Consider the following 19,522-nt stretch of genomic DNA (forward strand, 5'->3'; position numbering starts at 1 on the left):
TCATTAAATTGTCCATTTAGCCTCAGTCATTATCTAAAAATCTTTAGACTTCATAACTTGGTTACTGTCCATACCATTGAAGAAGCAGTTCTCTATTATCTAGTACAATTTAAAAAAAAAAAAAAAAAAAAATACCATGCTACAAATATACAGTTATTAATTCAGATTTCCCAGATGCTAGAGGACAGGCGTACACTGTTGCTCTTGGTCTGTTTCAATTACGAATCACATTCCTGAACTGTTATTGCTTTTTCAAAATAAAATTTTCAATATATAATAAAAACTCTGCATAATATAACGTAAAATTTTTTGTATGATTTAAAACAAATACTATATACAGTAGCTATACACTGATGAGCCAAAACATTGACCAGCTAGTCATTATGCAAATCGAAGCAACTGCAGGTGAACTACGGCACGTGTGCAGGTCTGGACACGATATAAAAAACACCAGATACTGAGCTCCGTTAATCAGGATTACTCTTGCTCTTCGGATGAGAAAGTCAGCTGACTTAAGAGAGTTTGACAAAGGCCAAATTGTAATGGCCACATGACTGGGTCAGAACATATCCGAAATGGCATGCTGATAGCAGTCTGACCAGCTGTTGTTAGTACCTACCGAAAGTGGTCAGAGGAGGAAAATCCACGAACCGCCGATGAGGTGTTGGACGACCATGACGTATCGCTGCTAGAGGTGAGCGAAGGCTCTCCCAGGTTTGCACTCATCAGTAATTGGAATGCTGGTGACAGGAGTAATGTGTCACAACACACAGTACATCGAACCCTGCTGAAAATGGGGCTGCTAGTCGCAGGCCACTCAGAGTGCCTATACTAACCACGGTTCACCGGCAGCAGTGCCTACAATAGGCACACGAGCATTGAAACTGGACCTTGATTGATTGGAAGGAGGTTGTCTTGTCTGATGAATCACATTTCCTGTTGCATCATGTGGATGGACGGGTACATGTACATCGTTTACCTGGGGAAGTGATGGCACCTGGATGCACCATGGGACGAAAACAAGCCTGTGGTGGTGGTGTAATGCTTTGGATGATATTCTGCTGGGATACCCTGGGTCCAGTGATCCATGTGCCAGCCACTTTGATGTCTGCCATCTATCCAAACATTATTGCTGACGACCAGGTACTCTTTCATGGCAACGGTCTTGTCTTCCCCTCTGGCGGTGGCGTCTTTCAGCAGGATAATGTGCCATGCCACACCATCCGGATTGTTTGAGACTGGTTCATGGAACATGAGGAAGACTTCCAGGTATTGCCCTGGCCTCCAAATTCCCTAGGCATCAGTCCCATTGAATATTTGTGGTTTGTGTTGGAACAGCAACTCCAATCTGTGGCATCTCAACCACGGACCTCACAGGTGTTAAAGGATCTGCTGGTTACATGTTGGTACCAGATACCACAAGACATTTAGAAATCTTGTAGCACCCGTGCCTCACTGGGTACGAGCTGTTTTGACTGCACGTGGAGGACCAACATCATATTAGGTAGGTGGTCATAATGTTTTGGCTCATTAGTGTACGTCGATATACAAATTCTATATACAATATTTACAAAATATACACTATTATTTACATTGCCTTATTCCCACTTCGTCCTCTTTCGAAGGCCTTCCTTACAAACTCTTTAAAATTCATATAATTTTTAATTGTTAAAAATATATCAGTAAATTCATATCCTCTAACATCTGCAATCTTAAATCCTCATACATCACATGGCACCTTATAATGTGAATTGAATTCTCTACCTCTCCATATGAACACAGTCCAGTCTGTTCCATCCCCAGCTCCCATCACCTTGCCTTCAGTCCATGTCCTGTGATTACCATAGTAGCGTGACGACCCAGATCTGGCCACCTCACATACTTCTAATGGGCAACAGCGTTAAGCAGAAAGCTATAAGTACCCCTACCCTTGTCAGATTTGTTCCACCTGCATTGCTATATTCTTTCAGTTTCTTTCTGTATTCTCTTCTTCTCAAGTTTCATGTCCTGTATTCTTTCAGTTTCTTTCTGTATTCTCTTCTTCTCAAGTTTCATGTCCTGCTTCGTATATATAACTTATTTTTCTCAAGACAAGCCGCAATACCCATAATTTCAACTGGAATATTTTTAAGAGTAGAATAAACCAAATACTACTTAATTACAATTAAGTCTGCGGGCTCCCTTCCTGCTATTAATGCATCATTAGACACTGTCTGACAAGCTCAGGTTACCGCCACAAGTGAAAGTCTCTGAGCAGAAATTAAATGCTTCTTAATAAGACAATTTTCTGCTCTATAACACCATGCTCCATCTGGTAAGGTGGTAAGGAGATTCAATGGCTTTTCTTTCACACCCCACCCCACTCCACTCTAACAATTCTCCTTATTTTAGAGTATAAAATGTTTTTTTTCTCTCAAGTACCTTAAGGTAGAAAGGTCAATTGTTCATCCAATATGATTCCTAAATATTTAACACTATAGGCATACAGTATTTCAAAGATCTGGCAGAAGTGCACACAATAGGCCTTGTAATGCTCAACTTTCCTGTAAGCATTAATATTCTAGACCTGGCAATAGATATGTCTAGTTTATTTTCATTTGCCCATAGACAAATTATTTTCATAATTTCAGTCCTCTTTCCTCTAATTGTTTTCTGGAATTTCCTTTTACTAAAATTTCCAAGTCATCTGCATACACATACAATTCAGAGTCTCCCCAGTCCCTATTTAATGACCCATCCATCACAAAACTCCACAAGTGTGGGCCTGAAATCAAACCATGGGGTTTGAACCTCTAATTGCCAACCTCTGGTTAAGCTCCTCATAATGTTCTCACTATTATATGCCTCTCACTAAGATAACTTCTTAAAATCTTATTAATCTTCCAGAAAATTGAGCCAATTTTAGCCTCCTGAGCACTCTCCCCCACCAGACCCTATCAAAAGCTGCTTTAAAATCCAGAAAAATACATATGATTTATTTTTCCAGGGTTTACTTTGTGCCATTCAGCAGAGCCCTAATAGCATCTTCTGCTGACCTGTCACTTGTTGAGTATGTCACCATGTGCAGTAGTGTGTCCCATCATGTTTGAAAATTAGCAATACTTGTATTGGCTTGTGTGGTCATTGCCCATGCCAATCAGGAGACCAGCTAATATGTTGATTTATAATTGAGAGATAATAATATCCATGCTTGGGCAGAGATGCCCAAGCATGGATATTATTATGCTTGTTTAGGATTATTAGTAGTAATCATCATTTTAACAAATGATGCAAGATGGCAAACTTTTATATGGCATCAGCCCCAAAAAACCACCAAAACTTCCCATTTTACGTGTTCATTGCATCTAACAATTTTAGTTCTTCCTTGACTTTAATAAAACTACCCACCTCTACAGCACCAGATGGGAGTTTGTTCAAACAATTAATACCATCCAGCTGAAGGCAAATTTCTGCAAATCTGATCTGCAACTATTCTTCCTCAATAATTTGAATTTTTACCCCCTTGGGTGTAGTCTAGCAAGAGGAAGGGTTCCATCAGCATTTAGCTTATTCAATCTTTTCAAGACTGTATATATATCAATCACATCTTGCAGCTGCATAGTCTCCAGATAAGTACTCTTGTTCAGCTCACCAATCTTGTTGCTCTTCTTTGTACCCATTCCAACAAAGTTTTTTTTTTTTTTTTTTTTTTTCTTTCCCCATTAAATAGTCATATGACATTTCACTATCATTAATTACATATTTTTCAACTTCACTCCCTTAATTTCTTTGCTGCTGCAGCAAAGAAAAGTCATTGTCATGTTCCTGGAACCATTCCATAGTGATTCAGGCTTTGTGCACTGGCACATTATCCTGCTGGAAGTAACCATCTGACTGAGGATAAGCTGTCAACATGAATGTATGCACTTGGTCAGCAACAATGTTTAGGTATGATGTATCATTCAGACGTGAATATATGGGTATCAATGGACCTGATGTGTGCCAAGAAAACATTCTCTATGCCATAACACTGCACCCACCACCTTGCACAGTAGTCGTCAGACATGAAGGGTCCATAGATTCATGTTGTTTTCCAATTCTGAACCTTCCATCAACATGATTCACTAGGAACCTCAACTTGTCAGATCAAGCAACTGTTTTCCAATTCCTTGATAGTCCAGTGCTGGTGTTGCTGTGCCCACAGGAGGCATGCTCTCTTGTACTGGCTGTTGTGGCCCATTCGCGACAAAGTGTGACTAGTGGTCCATTGTGATATTTTGTTCTGCGCACCAAGGTTGTATTCTGACATGTGTAACATTGGGGCCTGTCTGTTTGCTTGCACAAATCTAGCCATCCTCCTCTGACCTCTCTCAACAAGTTATTTTCTTCCACAGGAGTGCCATTGAGAGGATGTTTTCACAGAGTAGTAGTAGTGGCATATGATGCAAGAAAGCAAGTGTATGAGCTTATGCAGCATCAGCCAAAAAAAAAAAAAAAAATCACACCATTCCCTCCAAATGCCGGTCCAGTTCCTCCTTAAATTTATTTAACCTATCAAGTTCCACTACTACAGATGGAAGTTTGTTCCAACAATTAACCACCCACTGGCAAAAGGCAAATTTCCGCACATCTATTCTACATCTGTCTTTTCTTAATTTGAATTTATGGCCCCCCCCTTAGGTTCATAATCTGAAAAAGTGGAAGGAGCCCATCAGAATTCAGCGTGCCTTATACACCTCAATCAGATCACCGTGCTAGTGCCTAGTCTGCAGCCACTGCAATTTGCAGAACTTAAGCCTCTCTCTCTTGGTAAGAGGATCCCTTCATTCCCCTCACCAATCTTGTTGCCCTTCTCTGTACACGTTCAAGCAAATCTGCATCCTTCCTAAAATGAGGCCTCCAGACCTGTACGCAGTACTCAAAACATGGCTTGACCATTGCCTTATACAGAGGGACAATCACCTCCTTTTTCAGTGGCGCCTCCATAGCCAGGTGGGAAGGAGCAGCGGTGCGTAGCACATGCTTCTTGATTAGACCGGGGTTCGAGCCTGTCACCACCAAATACGGAGGATGCAGAAAGGTCAGGGAATAACCACTGCACATCCCGGAGCAATATGGCCTTAGTTGCTAATGCTCCTAAAAAAATAAAAAATAACCTCCTTTTTCCTGCTAGAAAAATTCCTATATATCATTGACAAAACCCCATGACCTGCCCTGGCAGCCTGTCTGCATTGCTCATAAAACTTCATATCTGACTGCACAATTACTCCTATATCTTTTTCATTTTCTACCACCTTAAGTGTAGTACCACACAGTTGGTACGTTTCTCTGGGGTTACTTCTACCCATATGCAGTACTTTGCATTTGTCAAGGTTAAACTTCAGTTGCCACTTCTTAGCCCATCTGCCCAAATTTTCTAGATCCTGTTGCAGTAGCACACTGCCATTACTGTCATTAACAACCCTGCCAACCTTTGTATCATCTGCAAACTTTGACACTAAGCCTGATATACTTTCATCAATATCATTGATAAATATATAAAACAACAGTGGACCCAACACCAAACCCTGTGGGACTCCACTAATAACATTAGTCCACGAAGAGCAGCACCCATTGATTACCACCCTCTGTCTTCTCCCACTCAACCATCCTTTTATCCATTGTAGCAACTTACCCTTAATACCATTCTGCTCCAAATTGTACAATAGTCTTCCATGTGCAACGGTGTCAAAAGCTTTCCTGAAATCCAAATATATGATATCAAAATTATTTTTTGCATCCAGTTCCTTTGTAACCACATCATAATATCCTATCAAATTTGTCAGACAAGACTTTCCCTTAACAAACCCATGCTGTGTCTGAATTATTGCTGCAGTCTTGTCTAGATGATCCTACAGTGCATCTTTAACCAGTGACTTCATTATTTTACCCGGAACAGAAGAACTGGTCTGTAATTACTCGTGTCACCCTTTGTGAATTGGGGATTCATTTGCACATCTCCAGTCCTTGGGGACCTCCCCTGAGTCCAAGGATGCTCTCATAATTATGTCTAAGGGTTTGCTTAGTTGCTTTGCCGCCTCCTTTAATATAACTGGATAGATCCCATCCACCCCAGTTACCTTTCTTATGTTTAACTTCAACAATTTCTCCTCCACTTTGCTCTTAGTTATTACAAAAAATTTTTAAGCACCCTGTTACAATTTGATAACATTCTGCCATTTTCAAACCTTAATAATTCCTCATGTGTGAATGTAGATGCAAAATACTCATTCAGTTTGTTTGCTATCTGAGCAGGATCATCAACAGATATCAAGACCACAATTTGGCTCCGTTTTTGATGTCCACAATCGTGGACATCAAAAACGGAGAGCATTGATAAATTTAAGGGGAAACGCATTTAATTAGATCGGATGTATCTCACTAAGTGTGGTTCAAGTGATATATTTTCACCCAGAAACTCTGGTTTTTTGTCCAGTAAACAGGAAAATAGACCACAGAAAACATGACATTTATAGGAAATATAGACCTAAAACTTTATAACAGACAAACTCCATTAACACTGTCAGCATTAATGTTGATGAACATTATTTTGAACCGGAATATTTGCATCGGCTTTTTAGTTGATATACCATTCCTAGTATTTTATTTTTATTTTTCCATTATACATTCTTGAAGCATGGCTCCCATATAATATATCACAAAGTGGATGGATGAATCTGAGGGATTGGGAATGGACTCACACTCAGACCACAATTTGGACATCAAAAACGGAGGGCATTGATAAATTTAAGGGGAAACGCATTTAATTAGATCGGACATATCTCACTAAGTGCGGTTATTGTTCTCACATTCTAGAGAAGTGTGAGCTGGTGGCCCATGACTCCTACTACTAAACTATAATAATTTTTTTAGGGTCCCCTGGAAATTTAATTTCATCTACCTATGTGTATTGTGTCTGTAAATTGTGTGTTCTCTGGTAAATTTGCCTGCTTTGCTGGACGAAAAACCCCAGTTTTTGGGAGAAAACTTTGATATCTACGACTGAGCCCGATTAACTCATCCACAGAGTTTTAAAAAAAAAAAAAAAAAAAGCCAATAAATGTTCTTCGAATCCGGGCCTTTTCCATCCAATGTGGGGAGTACAGTGTTGTTATCAATCCGAATTGGCCCTCACACGGTAATGGGCTTATTTCTTTGCTGGGAGCACACTGGGATTCTATGTAATTATCATGTTCAATGTGCACAACTCCCTAATAAGAAAATCCAGCCCACCATTTCTAGAGTAAAAAAAAAAGTCATTATGGTTACCCAAGAACAAAATGATCCATCCATGTATAGTGAATGGATCATTCATTTTTCCAGGAGAAACCCATGCTGTCCTTGCAGGAGACCAACAAATTCAGCCATGGAGTGAAAAAAACATAACTTCCTTCCAATATCAAAAACCCCATTTGCACCCGGGCCTTTTCCACCGATATTGGGCCAACGGTTACCATAACCACTGATATCTGCGAACTGAAATAATGAAAATAATTTGAATGTGTTCTTTGATCGGTTGACCTATTTCGCTAGACGAAACCAGAGTTTCCGGGGGAAGGGAAAGATACAACCTTGCTGTCCATACTTCAAACAAACTAATTCAGCCTTGGAGTGAGAAAATCCCATAACAGTTCCTTGAATCATAGACTAGATTCGATCCCGGGTCTTTCCCACATAATATGGTGAAGGTGATGATTATAATCATCACGGTACTACCACACTTTCCAGGATTAAAAATCATACATCCCATTATTCCAACCAGAGGCTCTGTTTACCGTATTAAATATCTGGATTTTAGGTAAGTTACATCAGCAAGACTGCAGGCAGTTGGAAAACCGTATCTTAGACTAAGTATAAAGTGTGTTTAGGGTCTAACGGCACCAGGCATTTTCCCCATCTCCGTGTAGTATACATTGTCATGTGTTACAGTAAGCTGTAAAGGTTAGAGATTTAAAAGTGTATGAACATTGTGTATCGTGTACAGTTGCGGATCTTAAAGTTTTTTTATTTATTTATTTATTAATTAAAGTGGTTCCAGCCAACCAATTGCAATCCCGCTGTCAGTTACACATAATTTAGCAGTTCTCTTATAGTAATAGAGACGTGTGATGCAAGAAAGCAAGCGTATGAGCTTATGTAGCACCAGCCAAGAAAAATAATAATTTAAAAAAAATTGCACAACCATTCCCTCTAAAAGTTTGTCCAGTTTCTCCTTGAATTTCTTTTAAGCTATCAACTTTCACAATGGCAGATGGAAGTTTGTTCCAGTAATTAGCCACCCGCTGGCTAAAGGCAAATTTCAGCACATCTATTCTACAACTGTCTTTCCTCAATTTGAATTTCTGCCCCCTTGTTCGTAATCTGTTTGTTGCACAAACACCATAATCTGTTTGTTGCACCAAGCAGATCACCATCTGTTTTCTGTTTGTTGCACCATTCTCAATACACCCTTGAAACTGTGGTGAGTGAAAAGTTCAGGAGAACTGCTGTTTCAGAGATGCTTGTCCAGCACGTCTTGCACCTACTATCATGCCACGTTCGAAGTCCGTTGGATCACTCCTTTTTCCCATTCTTGATATGGTTTGTATGCTTGACTGATACTAGAAAGGTTGTTCTGTGGTCATGTGACTTGCAACATTGTGGGACAAACCATTTGTGTGCACAGCAGGGGTGTACCTAATAAAGCAGCAGCACAGTGTATGTGAAGCATACAGAATTCCTTATCACCACACTTTGTTCTCTTTGCTAGTGATTTTCTCATAATCTGCTTTTGCCAGCCTAACCTTTTCTGTGGCACTATTACAGATCAATTTGTTTCTGTTATAGGCTTTAGTTTGAGAAAAAAGATATAGCAAGTGTATGGAAAGCTTGGGAATTATATTGAAAAAGATGTAATTTTTATGAAGTTATGTTTTTTTGTGAACCTAATGTGTTGCTTCTTATAAAACACAATATTTTTATTTAATAAAATCTTGTTTTTACTGAACAAAAGTTATTTCCCTTGAGATTCATTTTATATATATATATATATATATGTAAAAGTTAGGCAAAAGTAATAAAAATAAATAAATATAAATATGAAGCTATCATTAGAGGCAGCAAATGCACATCCTCCATATGAAGCCCAAATATATCTGATAATTAAAATAAATCTGATATTTAAAATAAAATAAAATAAAATAAAAACATCAGCCAGTACTACTACTGGCTGATGATTTTATTTTATTTATTTTAAATATTAGATTTATTTTAATTATCAGATATATATATATTATGCATAACCATACTACACATCTATAAGTTATCTTAATTTTAATGGGATAATTACTGTAATTTATATATTCCTGATAATTTCTAATCCTACTATCCTCAGGATTTAAATAGAAATAAGAATGTTATTCCCAATTATGGGAAAAAATTAGTTTTGTAAATTTAAAAGAATATTTATTACATCATAGACAATGTTTTTTTTTTTCTTGCTATCTTTCTATGAAAACTCCAAACTGATGAACGTATATATATCCATTCCAGTCTTGGCATTGGGTTTTCCTGGAAAAATAGCAGAAAGCATTTCTTTCTTTTAAAATAGTGTTACAGTTGAACGTATTTAATGTTAGCAAAAATATACAGCTATACAAATTATTTTTCATTTTGATAACTAAAAAATGTTTAAATTTAGGATACAGTATTGTATTTGATAATGGAACATTTGCATGGGATTCTGATCAGACTTCAACTCTGAAAAACATTACTTTAAAAGTTGAAGAAGGATCACTTGTAGCAGTTGTAGGTCCAGTTGGTGCTGGAAAATCTTCACTGTTATCTGCTCTGCTAGGTGAGATGTATAAAGTAGATGGAACCATTAATATAAAAGTGAGTTTATTTTGCTTTTTTTTTTAACTAGTTTTACAATTAATAAATTATATATCAACTGAAATTAACATATAAAACCCAGTTAACCATGTATATCCATGATGTCAACCATCCCAGAAGTCAACTCGTTGGTAATTAGATCACCTTTTTTAGATCTCTTATGGAATTGGAAAACATAAAATGATAATAGTAACTATCATTAGTAAGTAGATTACTCGGTAAAAGGATTATTTTGCGATACACTCTCATTATGGGGTTTTTTTTGTTTTTTTTTTTTTAAGGATTACTGGTTGTATACCATTCATTTCTGTAGCCTTCCCTTCCCTTTTTCATCCTAAGTAGTTTTTTTGCTAGTCTTTTTTCCCAGAGATTAAGTTTGTATATATTGAGGATGTTGTTATTTGGTTTTTTGGAGCATTAGCAACTAAGGCCATATTGCTCCTGGGATATGCTGTGGTCATTCCCTGACCTTTCCGTATTTAGTGGTCATGGGCTCGAACCTCAGTCTAATCAAGAAGCATGTGTTACGCACTGCTGCTTCTGCCCACCTGGCTACGGAGGCACATATTGAGGATATAGTGTACTCAGATTAGTTGTTGAAGTTGTGAAAGAGGACTATATCATCCTAAGTACCTAAGCTGGTTTGTTCCATGTGATATACTTATTGCATTAGTTGAACAGAATTTTATGTGAAAAATTATTCAAATAACACCAAATATACACTACTCTACCATTAACATACAGACACCCCTTCATTAACACCCCTCCAGCACCATGTGTCAGACACAATTGTAAATATGCTCGTAGGCCTTCAAGGAGACAGTTGTAAGATTTTTAATGCAAAATGCTGTAACCGACAGAGTTAATATTTAATAGACTTCCAGCACAGAATAATAGGGTGCCACATGAGCAAACAGTCTGTATGTGACATTGCAATGGCATTGATGATCCTTAGGTCAACAGTTTATTTGATCTGCAAATGAAAATGGACTGGTTCCAAAACTGTAATGAAACATTGCAGAAAACTTCTAAAGCTGATAGAACATGACAGGAGAGCTCTGCAAATAATCGTCTGCTTGGAATGCAAGTCACCATTGTTGCAGGACACCCAACCCAAGTGAGATGATTGGGACACACATCAGTACTAGTACTGTGTGCAGGACACTGTGTGATATGAGATTACACAATCGTGCAGCCTTCCACAAGCCACCAACTAGTACCAGATGCCATCTAGCCTGGTATAAGGCCCTGCTAATTTTGGACTACGGACCAATGGAGAGCTGTGGCTTTGGAGTGACAAGTTACAGTATGCCATCTACCGGTCTGCAGTCATGTCTGGGTATGGCAGGTGCAGAGAAAACTTAGTGCTGGACTGTATTATCCCAACAGTGAAGTTTGGCAGAGGCATCGTGATGATCTGGGGCTGTTTTTCATTGTTTTGCCTGAGACTATTAGTTGTTTTTGAGCAAAACTGTGAATGATTAGATATCATTCTAATCTTGAAATTATCAAGATACCAAACTATCTTGAAATTTGGACAATAATGCATTGCCTGTGTTGTAGCAGCACATTGGAGAAGGCCCATACCTGTATCAGCAGGACAGTGCTCCATGTCATACTGCTCGCATTGTTGATGGATTGGTTTGAGGACCTTAGTCCTGTAGAAAACCTCTGGGATTAATTGGATCATCAGGTGTGTAAAGAGAGGTCACTCAAAAAACAGCTAAACTGGTCACCAATTTGAAGGCCAAATGGCAGAAAATGTTGGATGACATTTACAAAAATCTGATGGAGAATGTTCCCTGAAGACTAGAGGTTATTGTAAAGGCTAAACATTTCAGCACACTCTGTTAGTTTTTCTGTAAATAAAGGTTATTTGTAGATATGCAGGTGTCTTAATATTAATGGTAGGGCAGTGTATGTATATACATATATTCTCAATGGATAGTTCATTGAGATCACTATTGCTTTTTCCCTTGGACTTTAATTTTCTTATATTGATCCTCATTACAAACATTTCTTGTTATGTATAGACAGTAGTAGTCTGTGGTATGGTCTTCTGATACTGGAGCCTAAACTAGATAAAATTATTTTTGTCGTGAGAATAGCTGCTATGTTGAGATGTACCCACTGTTGTACCAAAATATTATTTGGGCTCGTGTACCCATTTATCTATGTATTATAATTCTTAGTCCTCCAGTATTTTTGGCATTTATCACTCTTTTCTTGTCATATTTTATCAACTTCTGATTTTCACAGCTATAAACCATTGGTGTCTTATGTGTGGAACACTTGCCCTTAGCAGTTGATAGAACTGCTAAGGGTAAGTGTTCCACACATAAGACATTTCACATTGAAAGTGATTATCATATTTCTGGCCTATGCAAACAGTTGTATTAAATGTAATTCATTATCCAGAAAAACAGTATACTACTGCTGCTGCCTGTTTATGTGCAGACATAGCATGGAGCGGCATATTGTTTTCTTTAAGGGGATGGGAGATTCTGTAAATTTGCCATTGACTGTAAAGTGCTCTTTAGAGGTTAAAATGAGCAACTTAGGTTTCCTACCAGTGATATCTTTCTAATATTTGGTCTTATCAAAATAAAATTTAAGACTTTTTTTTTTTTTTTTTTCCCATTACTGTGTGTTTGATTATACCAAATTCTATTTAATTTGGGTAACTAATGCAGATTAACCTGGTTTCCAAATAGATGTGTTATATATACATTACCAAGGGAGTCCATCCATTGTAAATCTTGCTGCACATAAATTCAATTTCTAATATTTTTTTTGTGAACATATTGTAAATGTAGTGAGTTTATTTATTTCTCTTTGTTGTCTTAGGGAGCAGTAGCATATGTTCCTCAACAAGCCTGGATTCAAAATAATACCTTAAAGCAAAATATATTATTCACTAGTGATATGAAAACAATTAAATATCAAGAAATTTTAGATGCTTGTGCACTGAACCCTGATCTGGAAATACTTCCTGGAAGAGATATGACAGAAATTGGAGAAAAGGTACCAATTTAACATTTATGTGCAGTGATTAATAAGTACTTAGATAGATTAAAATAATTCTATATAGCACAGTGGTTCTCAACCTTTTTTGCACCATGCACCCTTTTCACCATATGTCAGAATGTCATTTCCTCCCTTTCCAAGATTGTCCGACTCAAAAGGTGCATTCCAAAAAGATAAAGTGAAATATTTATCTTTATTTTTAATTTAATATGTGATCCAATAAAGTGTGATGTCCTGTAGATTATGTACAATCTGTAGTTTGTAGAAAGATTAATATTTCAACAGTCTGAGTCTGTCAATCTGTGATCCCAAAACACTAAAATTCCTCCCTGATTGAGAACCCCTGATGTAGCAGAAGAAATGTTATAGAATTCATATTATTGCTGAGCTTGATATCATCATTCTTCTTTTTCTTGGTCTCTCTCTCTCTCTCTCTCTCTCTCTCTCTCTCTCTCTCTCTCTCTCTCTCTCTCTCTCTCTCTCTCTCTCTCTCTCTCTCTCTCTCTCTCTCACACACACACTCTCAGATAAGAGTATTATATATATTTTGCAATCCTACAAAAAAAAAAATATTACTGGATGATAACGAAAGCTGAATTTCAAGTCAGTTTTTTGTTTTTAACAAAAACCTCATTTTTGAAATCAAATAATAAAACAATTCTGAAAATGCTCTTTATTCATTATTTAATAATCTATACATTGTACAGATATGACATAATGAATATTGATACCACTGTACTTACAGTTCTGTTATTTATATTTTATCGAAATTTTGCAAGTATTCATCTGCTGATCGGGTTTATTCTTAGTAAATTTAATTTATGTGACTGTATCGTTGTTATCAATGTAGTGAATTCAGTGTAAAGTTTTATTATGATTTTTATGGTAAGTTGCGATCATATTTATTCATGTACTATAAAGGTTTATTTTGGATTTTTACATTCAGTTTCTTATTTTTTGTCAATACTTTACACTTTTATGTTCTCTTGGACCTGGAAAAAAGCTTTGCATGTAGGTCTAGGGTTACCAAAGGGTTTTACAAGTGCTAGTCTTTTGTTCAATGATTTCACTAATTTCTGTACTTCACATTAAGGTTATATTCCTTACAATTTCTCACATTAAGGTTATATTCCAAAAACATACAAAATTGTTGCATGTTTTTTGTGCTTCAGTTATAAGTATTCTGAGATAAACTTTGGATGAATTGAAACCTTACCCTGTTTAAGTATTATAAAATGGGGTCACCACATATGAATTCTTATTTACAGCTTTGTTGAGAAATATACATAGCTGCTGCAACCTTCTCTTTCCATTTACTTTCTTTTTTATAAACAGGGTGTCCATAAGTCTGGAATCATAGGGAAAAATTAAAAATAACAATACAAACAGTTTTATTCACAGAATATGCTAAATGTGTCCACCATTGTTCCTGATACACAAATCCATATACCCAGTCACGAGATACCCAGTCAGCAAGCACACAGTGAATGAAGTCAGGAGTAATGGTGTTGCATGCATCAGTAATGTGCTGCTGCAAATGTTCAACAATGAAATTTCTCTGTGTAGATCAGGACCTTCACGTGACCCCAGAGGAAAAAGTCTACTGGTGTGAGATATGGGCTTCTCACTGATCATTCCACAGGCCCTTGATTTCCTATCCAATTAACAGGAAACTGTTGGTGCAGAAACCTTCTTGCATAGATGCTGCAATGTGCAGGAGCACCATCTTGCTGGAACCATGTCAGAAAATCTCCATCTTTGTTCAAGCCACTGGAGAATGATTCCTCGTTGAGCATACATAAATAGGTGTCTGCAGTGACAGTTCCTTGAAAAAAGAAGGGGGCCTATGCTGTGATATTTCCACATACCACACCGTATCATTACACTTCTTCCTTTGAAGGAGCAGTGAGGGTTGTTTTGAGATTAGTAGCGAGCGTTCTTTTGATTTTCCTCACTGTTTCCATAAAAAAAAAACAGCCTCATCACTAAAGAGAATTGTGAATGAGAAATATGCATTTTGAGCTTATTGTTGTCTAGCCCATTCACAAAATTTCATTAATCAGTCTGGATCATCTTCACTTAATTTCTACAAGATCAGATGTTTCATAGATGCCATTTGTGAACCCTGAGGATGCAGCGAATACTGCTTTTTGGCACTCTTGTCTCAGAGAGCAATCTTAAAAGACTGAAACTCTTGCATAAAGGAGTGAGGATGGCAGTGGCTGTTTCATCATTGGTGACCCTTTTCGAAGGTCGACTTTGGTTTATCATCTACGGATCTTGTTTTCTTAAACTTTGCAACAAGTTTACTAACACAACTCTGTTATTGACTCTTGGTCTGGCTTCTTTTAAATTCTGCAGAAACTTCTCTCTGACTCTAATTTCCTATAAGAAGAATTGTCTAGACTCTTTCTTCCTTAAAGACATCTTGGAGCGGCAAAGATGAAAATATATGAATTAGTTACTTTTCCCTCTGATTCCAAATTTATGATACACCCTGTATATTTTTCCATTAATCATGATTAATAGAAAATCAGTGATGTGTTAAACTGACAAACTGAATGAGTTTGTTGGTATTTTGTGATGATGCAACTGCAGGATTACAAGCACTGAAGGCGCCTCCGTAGCCAGGTGGGCAGGAGCAGCAGTGCGTAGCACACACACTTCTTGATTAGACCGGGGTTCGAGCCCGTGACCACCAAATACGGAGGATGCGGAAAGGTCAGGGAATGACCACCGCATATCCCCGGAGCAATATGGCCTTAGTTGCTAATGCTCCTAAAAACCAAACAACAACAACATTAACTACTGTGCCTACCTTTGTATTGTTAGCAAACTTAGACATAAAACTTAAACTATTTGCATCATTATCATTAGTAAATATTAATTAAGGAGTAAGGAGCCCAGCACTGATCCCTGTTGTAACTCCACTCTTTGTCTCCAACAACAGAACTATCCCTTTATCCATAATAGTTTTTATCCCCTAATGCCATATTTCTACACTTTATATAGTATTTGTACATGTGGAATAGTATCAAAGGTTTTATTAAAATTTAAGTATGGGTATTATTCTTTGAATCCATTTTCCTTTGTGACAACTCCATAGTGGTTAATCAGATCTGAAGGTATGATCTATCCTTGACAAGAATACATCCTTTGATCGTTTTTTGGCTCCACTCCATTGAAGCTGATATTGCATCACTTTTTGAATTGTTGACTCAATTATCTTCTCTGATGCAGAGAACAAACTTACAGATCTGTAGTTATCCACTTCAACCTCTGAATCACACTTCTGAATAAGAGATATATTTGCACACATCTCCAGTGTGTAGGGACTTCTGAATCTAAGCATGCTCTCATTATTATGGCTAAACAGTTTAATTACCTCTTTTGCAGCTTCTAGAATAATTGGATAGATTCTGTCAGCCCCAGGTTCTTTGTTTACTTTTAGCTGCAGCATGTTTCTCTTCTGACTTCCAATCAGCTTTAGATGAACTTCTGCTAACCTTGTCTTTAAAAACTTCATATGTGAACATGGCTTCAAAATATTTATATGTGATTCTTTCCTTTTCTTTTTTTGCCTTTCTATGTCCAAACTAACTTGATTACATATAGTTTAAACTTAAGGTACCACTCTCTATCTCCCAACAATTTATAATCACCTAATATATTTTTCTTCTCTGCAACTAAGCTCATCAGTTTATCTGACATCCATTAGTTTAAACCTTGAACAATATCTCTTGGTATAAAATGCTCAGTGGCCTCTATGATTACCTCTGTGAATACTTCCCATGTGGCATATACACTTTTTTACAATATTGATCTGAAAAGTTTTTTTTAACTGAAAAAATTTTAAAAATGTCTGTCTATTGTAATCATCTCTGGGAAAACAATATCTCTTCCCTTTACCCTTGAGAGTAGTAATCTCTTTGAATAAATTCCACATCAATACATTATGATCACTGCTGTCTAAAGGCCCTTGAAGGTTTTAAATACACAATGAATCACTACTATTGCTTGAGAAAGTTAAAAAAATATCTTTTAGTGAGTCTCTCTAAGCATTTTGACATCTTGCAAAAACTTCAAATTATACAGACTTGTTCACTAATTGTTAAATAATTCAAATTTGATTTGTTGCTTTCTTTTTTCATTGCAAAATATTAAATCATTATTTCACTTTAACAGGGAATTAATCTAAGTGGTGGCCAAAAACAACGTGTGAGTCTTGCACGTGCTGTTTATCAGAATAATGACATTTATCTGCTTGATGACCCACTGAGTGCTGTCGATGCCCATGTAGCTACTCATTTATTTGACAGAGTAATCGGTCCATCTGGTCTATTAAAAAATAAGGTAAGGTTCTCCGCTTGATAATTTTCTAAAAACAAATTCCTGGGGCATATTTAAGTTTTAAATAGACACATGAAATCTATTGATATGTTATTCTATAGTTTCCTATTTTTAAAAAGTAAACCATTTTACAACACAACTTTTAAACCATCTCAGTCAGTGTCAGTAAGATGGCCATGCAGAAGAAAGCAGTGTGTGTTGTGGTACGTTGAATTTCAATACCGACATACATCGGTATTGATGTTGCACTATTATGACAGATTTAAATTCAGCATACCATAACACACCATGCTTTCTGTTGCACGGCCATCTTACAGACACTGACTAAGGTGGTGCACGTAGGAGTCATTCTGCATACACTTACGGCACAGCCAAGGTCATTGCTGAGGTGTCAAATAAAACTTAGTGAGTTACCACACTGTTTGCTGCTATGATCGTAGCAAGCATCCAATATTTCCGAAGATAAGTTAATTAAAAGAGAAATCACGGACACCTTTTTTGATGACCCTGTCTGTCTGTATCAAAACACAGTTTTGATCAGAGCAGGTTTTGCTACAATGCAGTTTATAATTTTAAAACAAAATGGTTTGATTTTAAAACAAAATAGTTTGATTTTAAAACAAATCGGAATGTCAAAATCAGTTGTAGGTCGTAACCGCTACGTTGCCGTATGCAACAACGCTGCATGCGGCAACGTTCCTGCATGCAGTTCACACTTCAGTGTTGTATTAGAGTAGTTGGAGAACAGTTGTCTTTGCTCATTATTGTCTCAGTTGCTTGCGGTTGTATTGGCTCTATCTCGTGGTTTGCATTATGAAAATTATTTTTTTAATACAGTAATTAAGAGTGAAAAAAGGAAAGGCCAATAAGATAATGCATCAAACAAATGTAAATGATTATAACTAGAATAAAAACTTTGAAATTATAGAGTCATGAAGATGTTGCATTATTTGCTAAAATCACACATGATGTGAGCATACGAAGATGAAGAAAAAAATGAAGATGATGTCCAGGTATCTACAAGGGAATTTTCATTAAATGATCTTTCAGTGTTGCTCAGGAAGGTTGAAGATGTTTCTGATTTTCTTATGAATGCTCATCCTAACATTGAACAAAGCTCTAGAGTTCGACATGCTATAGAAAATGCAGTTTGTTGTTATAGAAGAAAAAGTGTGTATAAACTTCATTGTTGAACTTTTTTTCAAAACGATAAAAAAACTGTGGTGAAGGTAAAGAAAGCCCACACGAGAAGCATGCAAAAGTTCGATAAATTTATCGGTAAAAGTACTTTGCCGTAACAGCATATGTATTGTTGCTCACTCGGTAAACATACAGTGAGTGTTATCGGACAGGAGTATAAATTGAATCCCATAGAAGGTTGAACCCCTTCCAAAGTGGAGGGGGTAACCTGACCCTTTTTTTTTTATTATTTAGAATCACTGGTGGACTAGTGGATAAACTGTTTATTAAGTAAAAAAAAAATCAGCAAAAAGGTAAAGGAAGCCCACACAAGAAGCATGGCAAACTTTGAAAAGTTTATCGGTGAAACTACGTTACGAACATTTTTTATGATGTCAGAACTTCCGATATGATTCAATTAATGATTCTAAAGAAGAGAGGTCAGGTTACAACACACTTCAGGAGGGTTTCAAACTCCCATGGGATTCAACTTCTACTCCAGACTGATAACACTCACAGCCTGTTTACTGAGCAAGCAACAATACAAATGCTGATATGGCAAAGTACCTTTTACTGGTAAATTTCGTCGAGCTTTTGCATGCTTCTTGTGTGGACTTTGTTCCTGGCTTTCAGTAATAAACATTTCTAAAAAATACACGTTTTTAATTTTTTGGTACCAAATAATTGATCGTTGGTAAGGCCTTACAGTGTAATTAAAGGCTGGCAAGGTGTACGTTTGGCAAAATAAAAAAAATAAACAATAATCCATTGTATGTAATAATGTATTGATTAGTGCAGTTTTCTATAGCATGGTACTTCCTTGGAACCAATTAACCGCATTATACTGTGTGCGTAGTAGGCACTGGTTATTAGAATCAGCCACTCAATAGAATCAAATTTCGAAGAACCGATCCAAATCAATAAAATGCACTGAAAATGCACTAAACAATGAAAGTGTTTACTAGAATCACATTTTCGGTTATAAGAATCAATTTTGAATGCCTCTGTGATATTTTTCTAAAGCACATTTCTGGAGGTCAGATTTATAGAGGTCACAACCATAAAACAATAAAAA

The 19,522-nt window shown here is 36.8% G+C and overlaps 1 protein-coding gene across 1 annotated transcript in view; it reads left to right on the plus strand.

The window, feature by feature from the left end:
- Nucleotides 1-19,522, plus strand: part of LOC150090538 (ATP-binding cassette sub-family C member 1-like) — a 188,586-nt gene that overhangs the window by 104,778 nt on the left and 64,286 nt on the right. Inside the window, exons 15-17 of the mRNA XM_090378379.1 lie at nt 9,698-9,891; nt 12,739-12,915; nt 17,104-17,271. Of these exons, the coding sequence (XP_090234505.1) occupies nt 9,698-9,891; nt 12,739-12,915; nt 17,104-17,271 (539 nt within the window). The remainder of the gene's footprint in view (nt 1-9,697; nt 9,892-12,738; nt 12,916-17,103; nt 17,272-19,522) is intronic.

Source organism: Mastigoproctus giganteus, chromosome 1, assembly GCF_048544385.1.
Source record: "Mastigoproctus giganteus isolate SK-2022 chromosome 1, ASM4854438v1, whole genome shotgun sequence".
Classification (NCBI taxonomy): Eukaryota; Metazoa; Arthropoda; class Arachnida; order Uropygi; family Thelyphonidae; genus Mastigoproctus; species Mastigoproctus giganteus.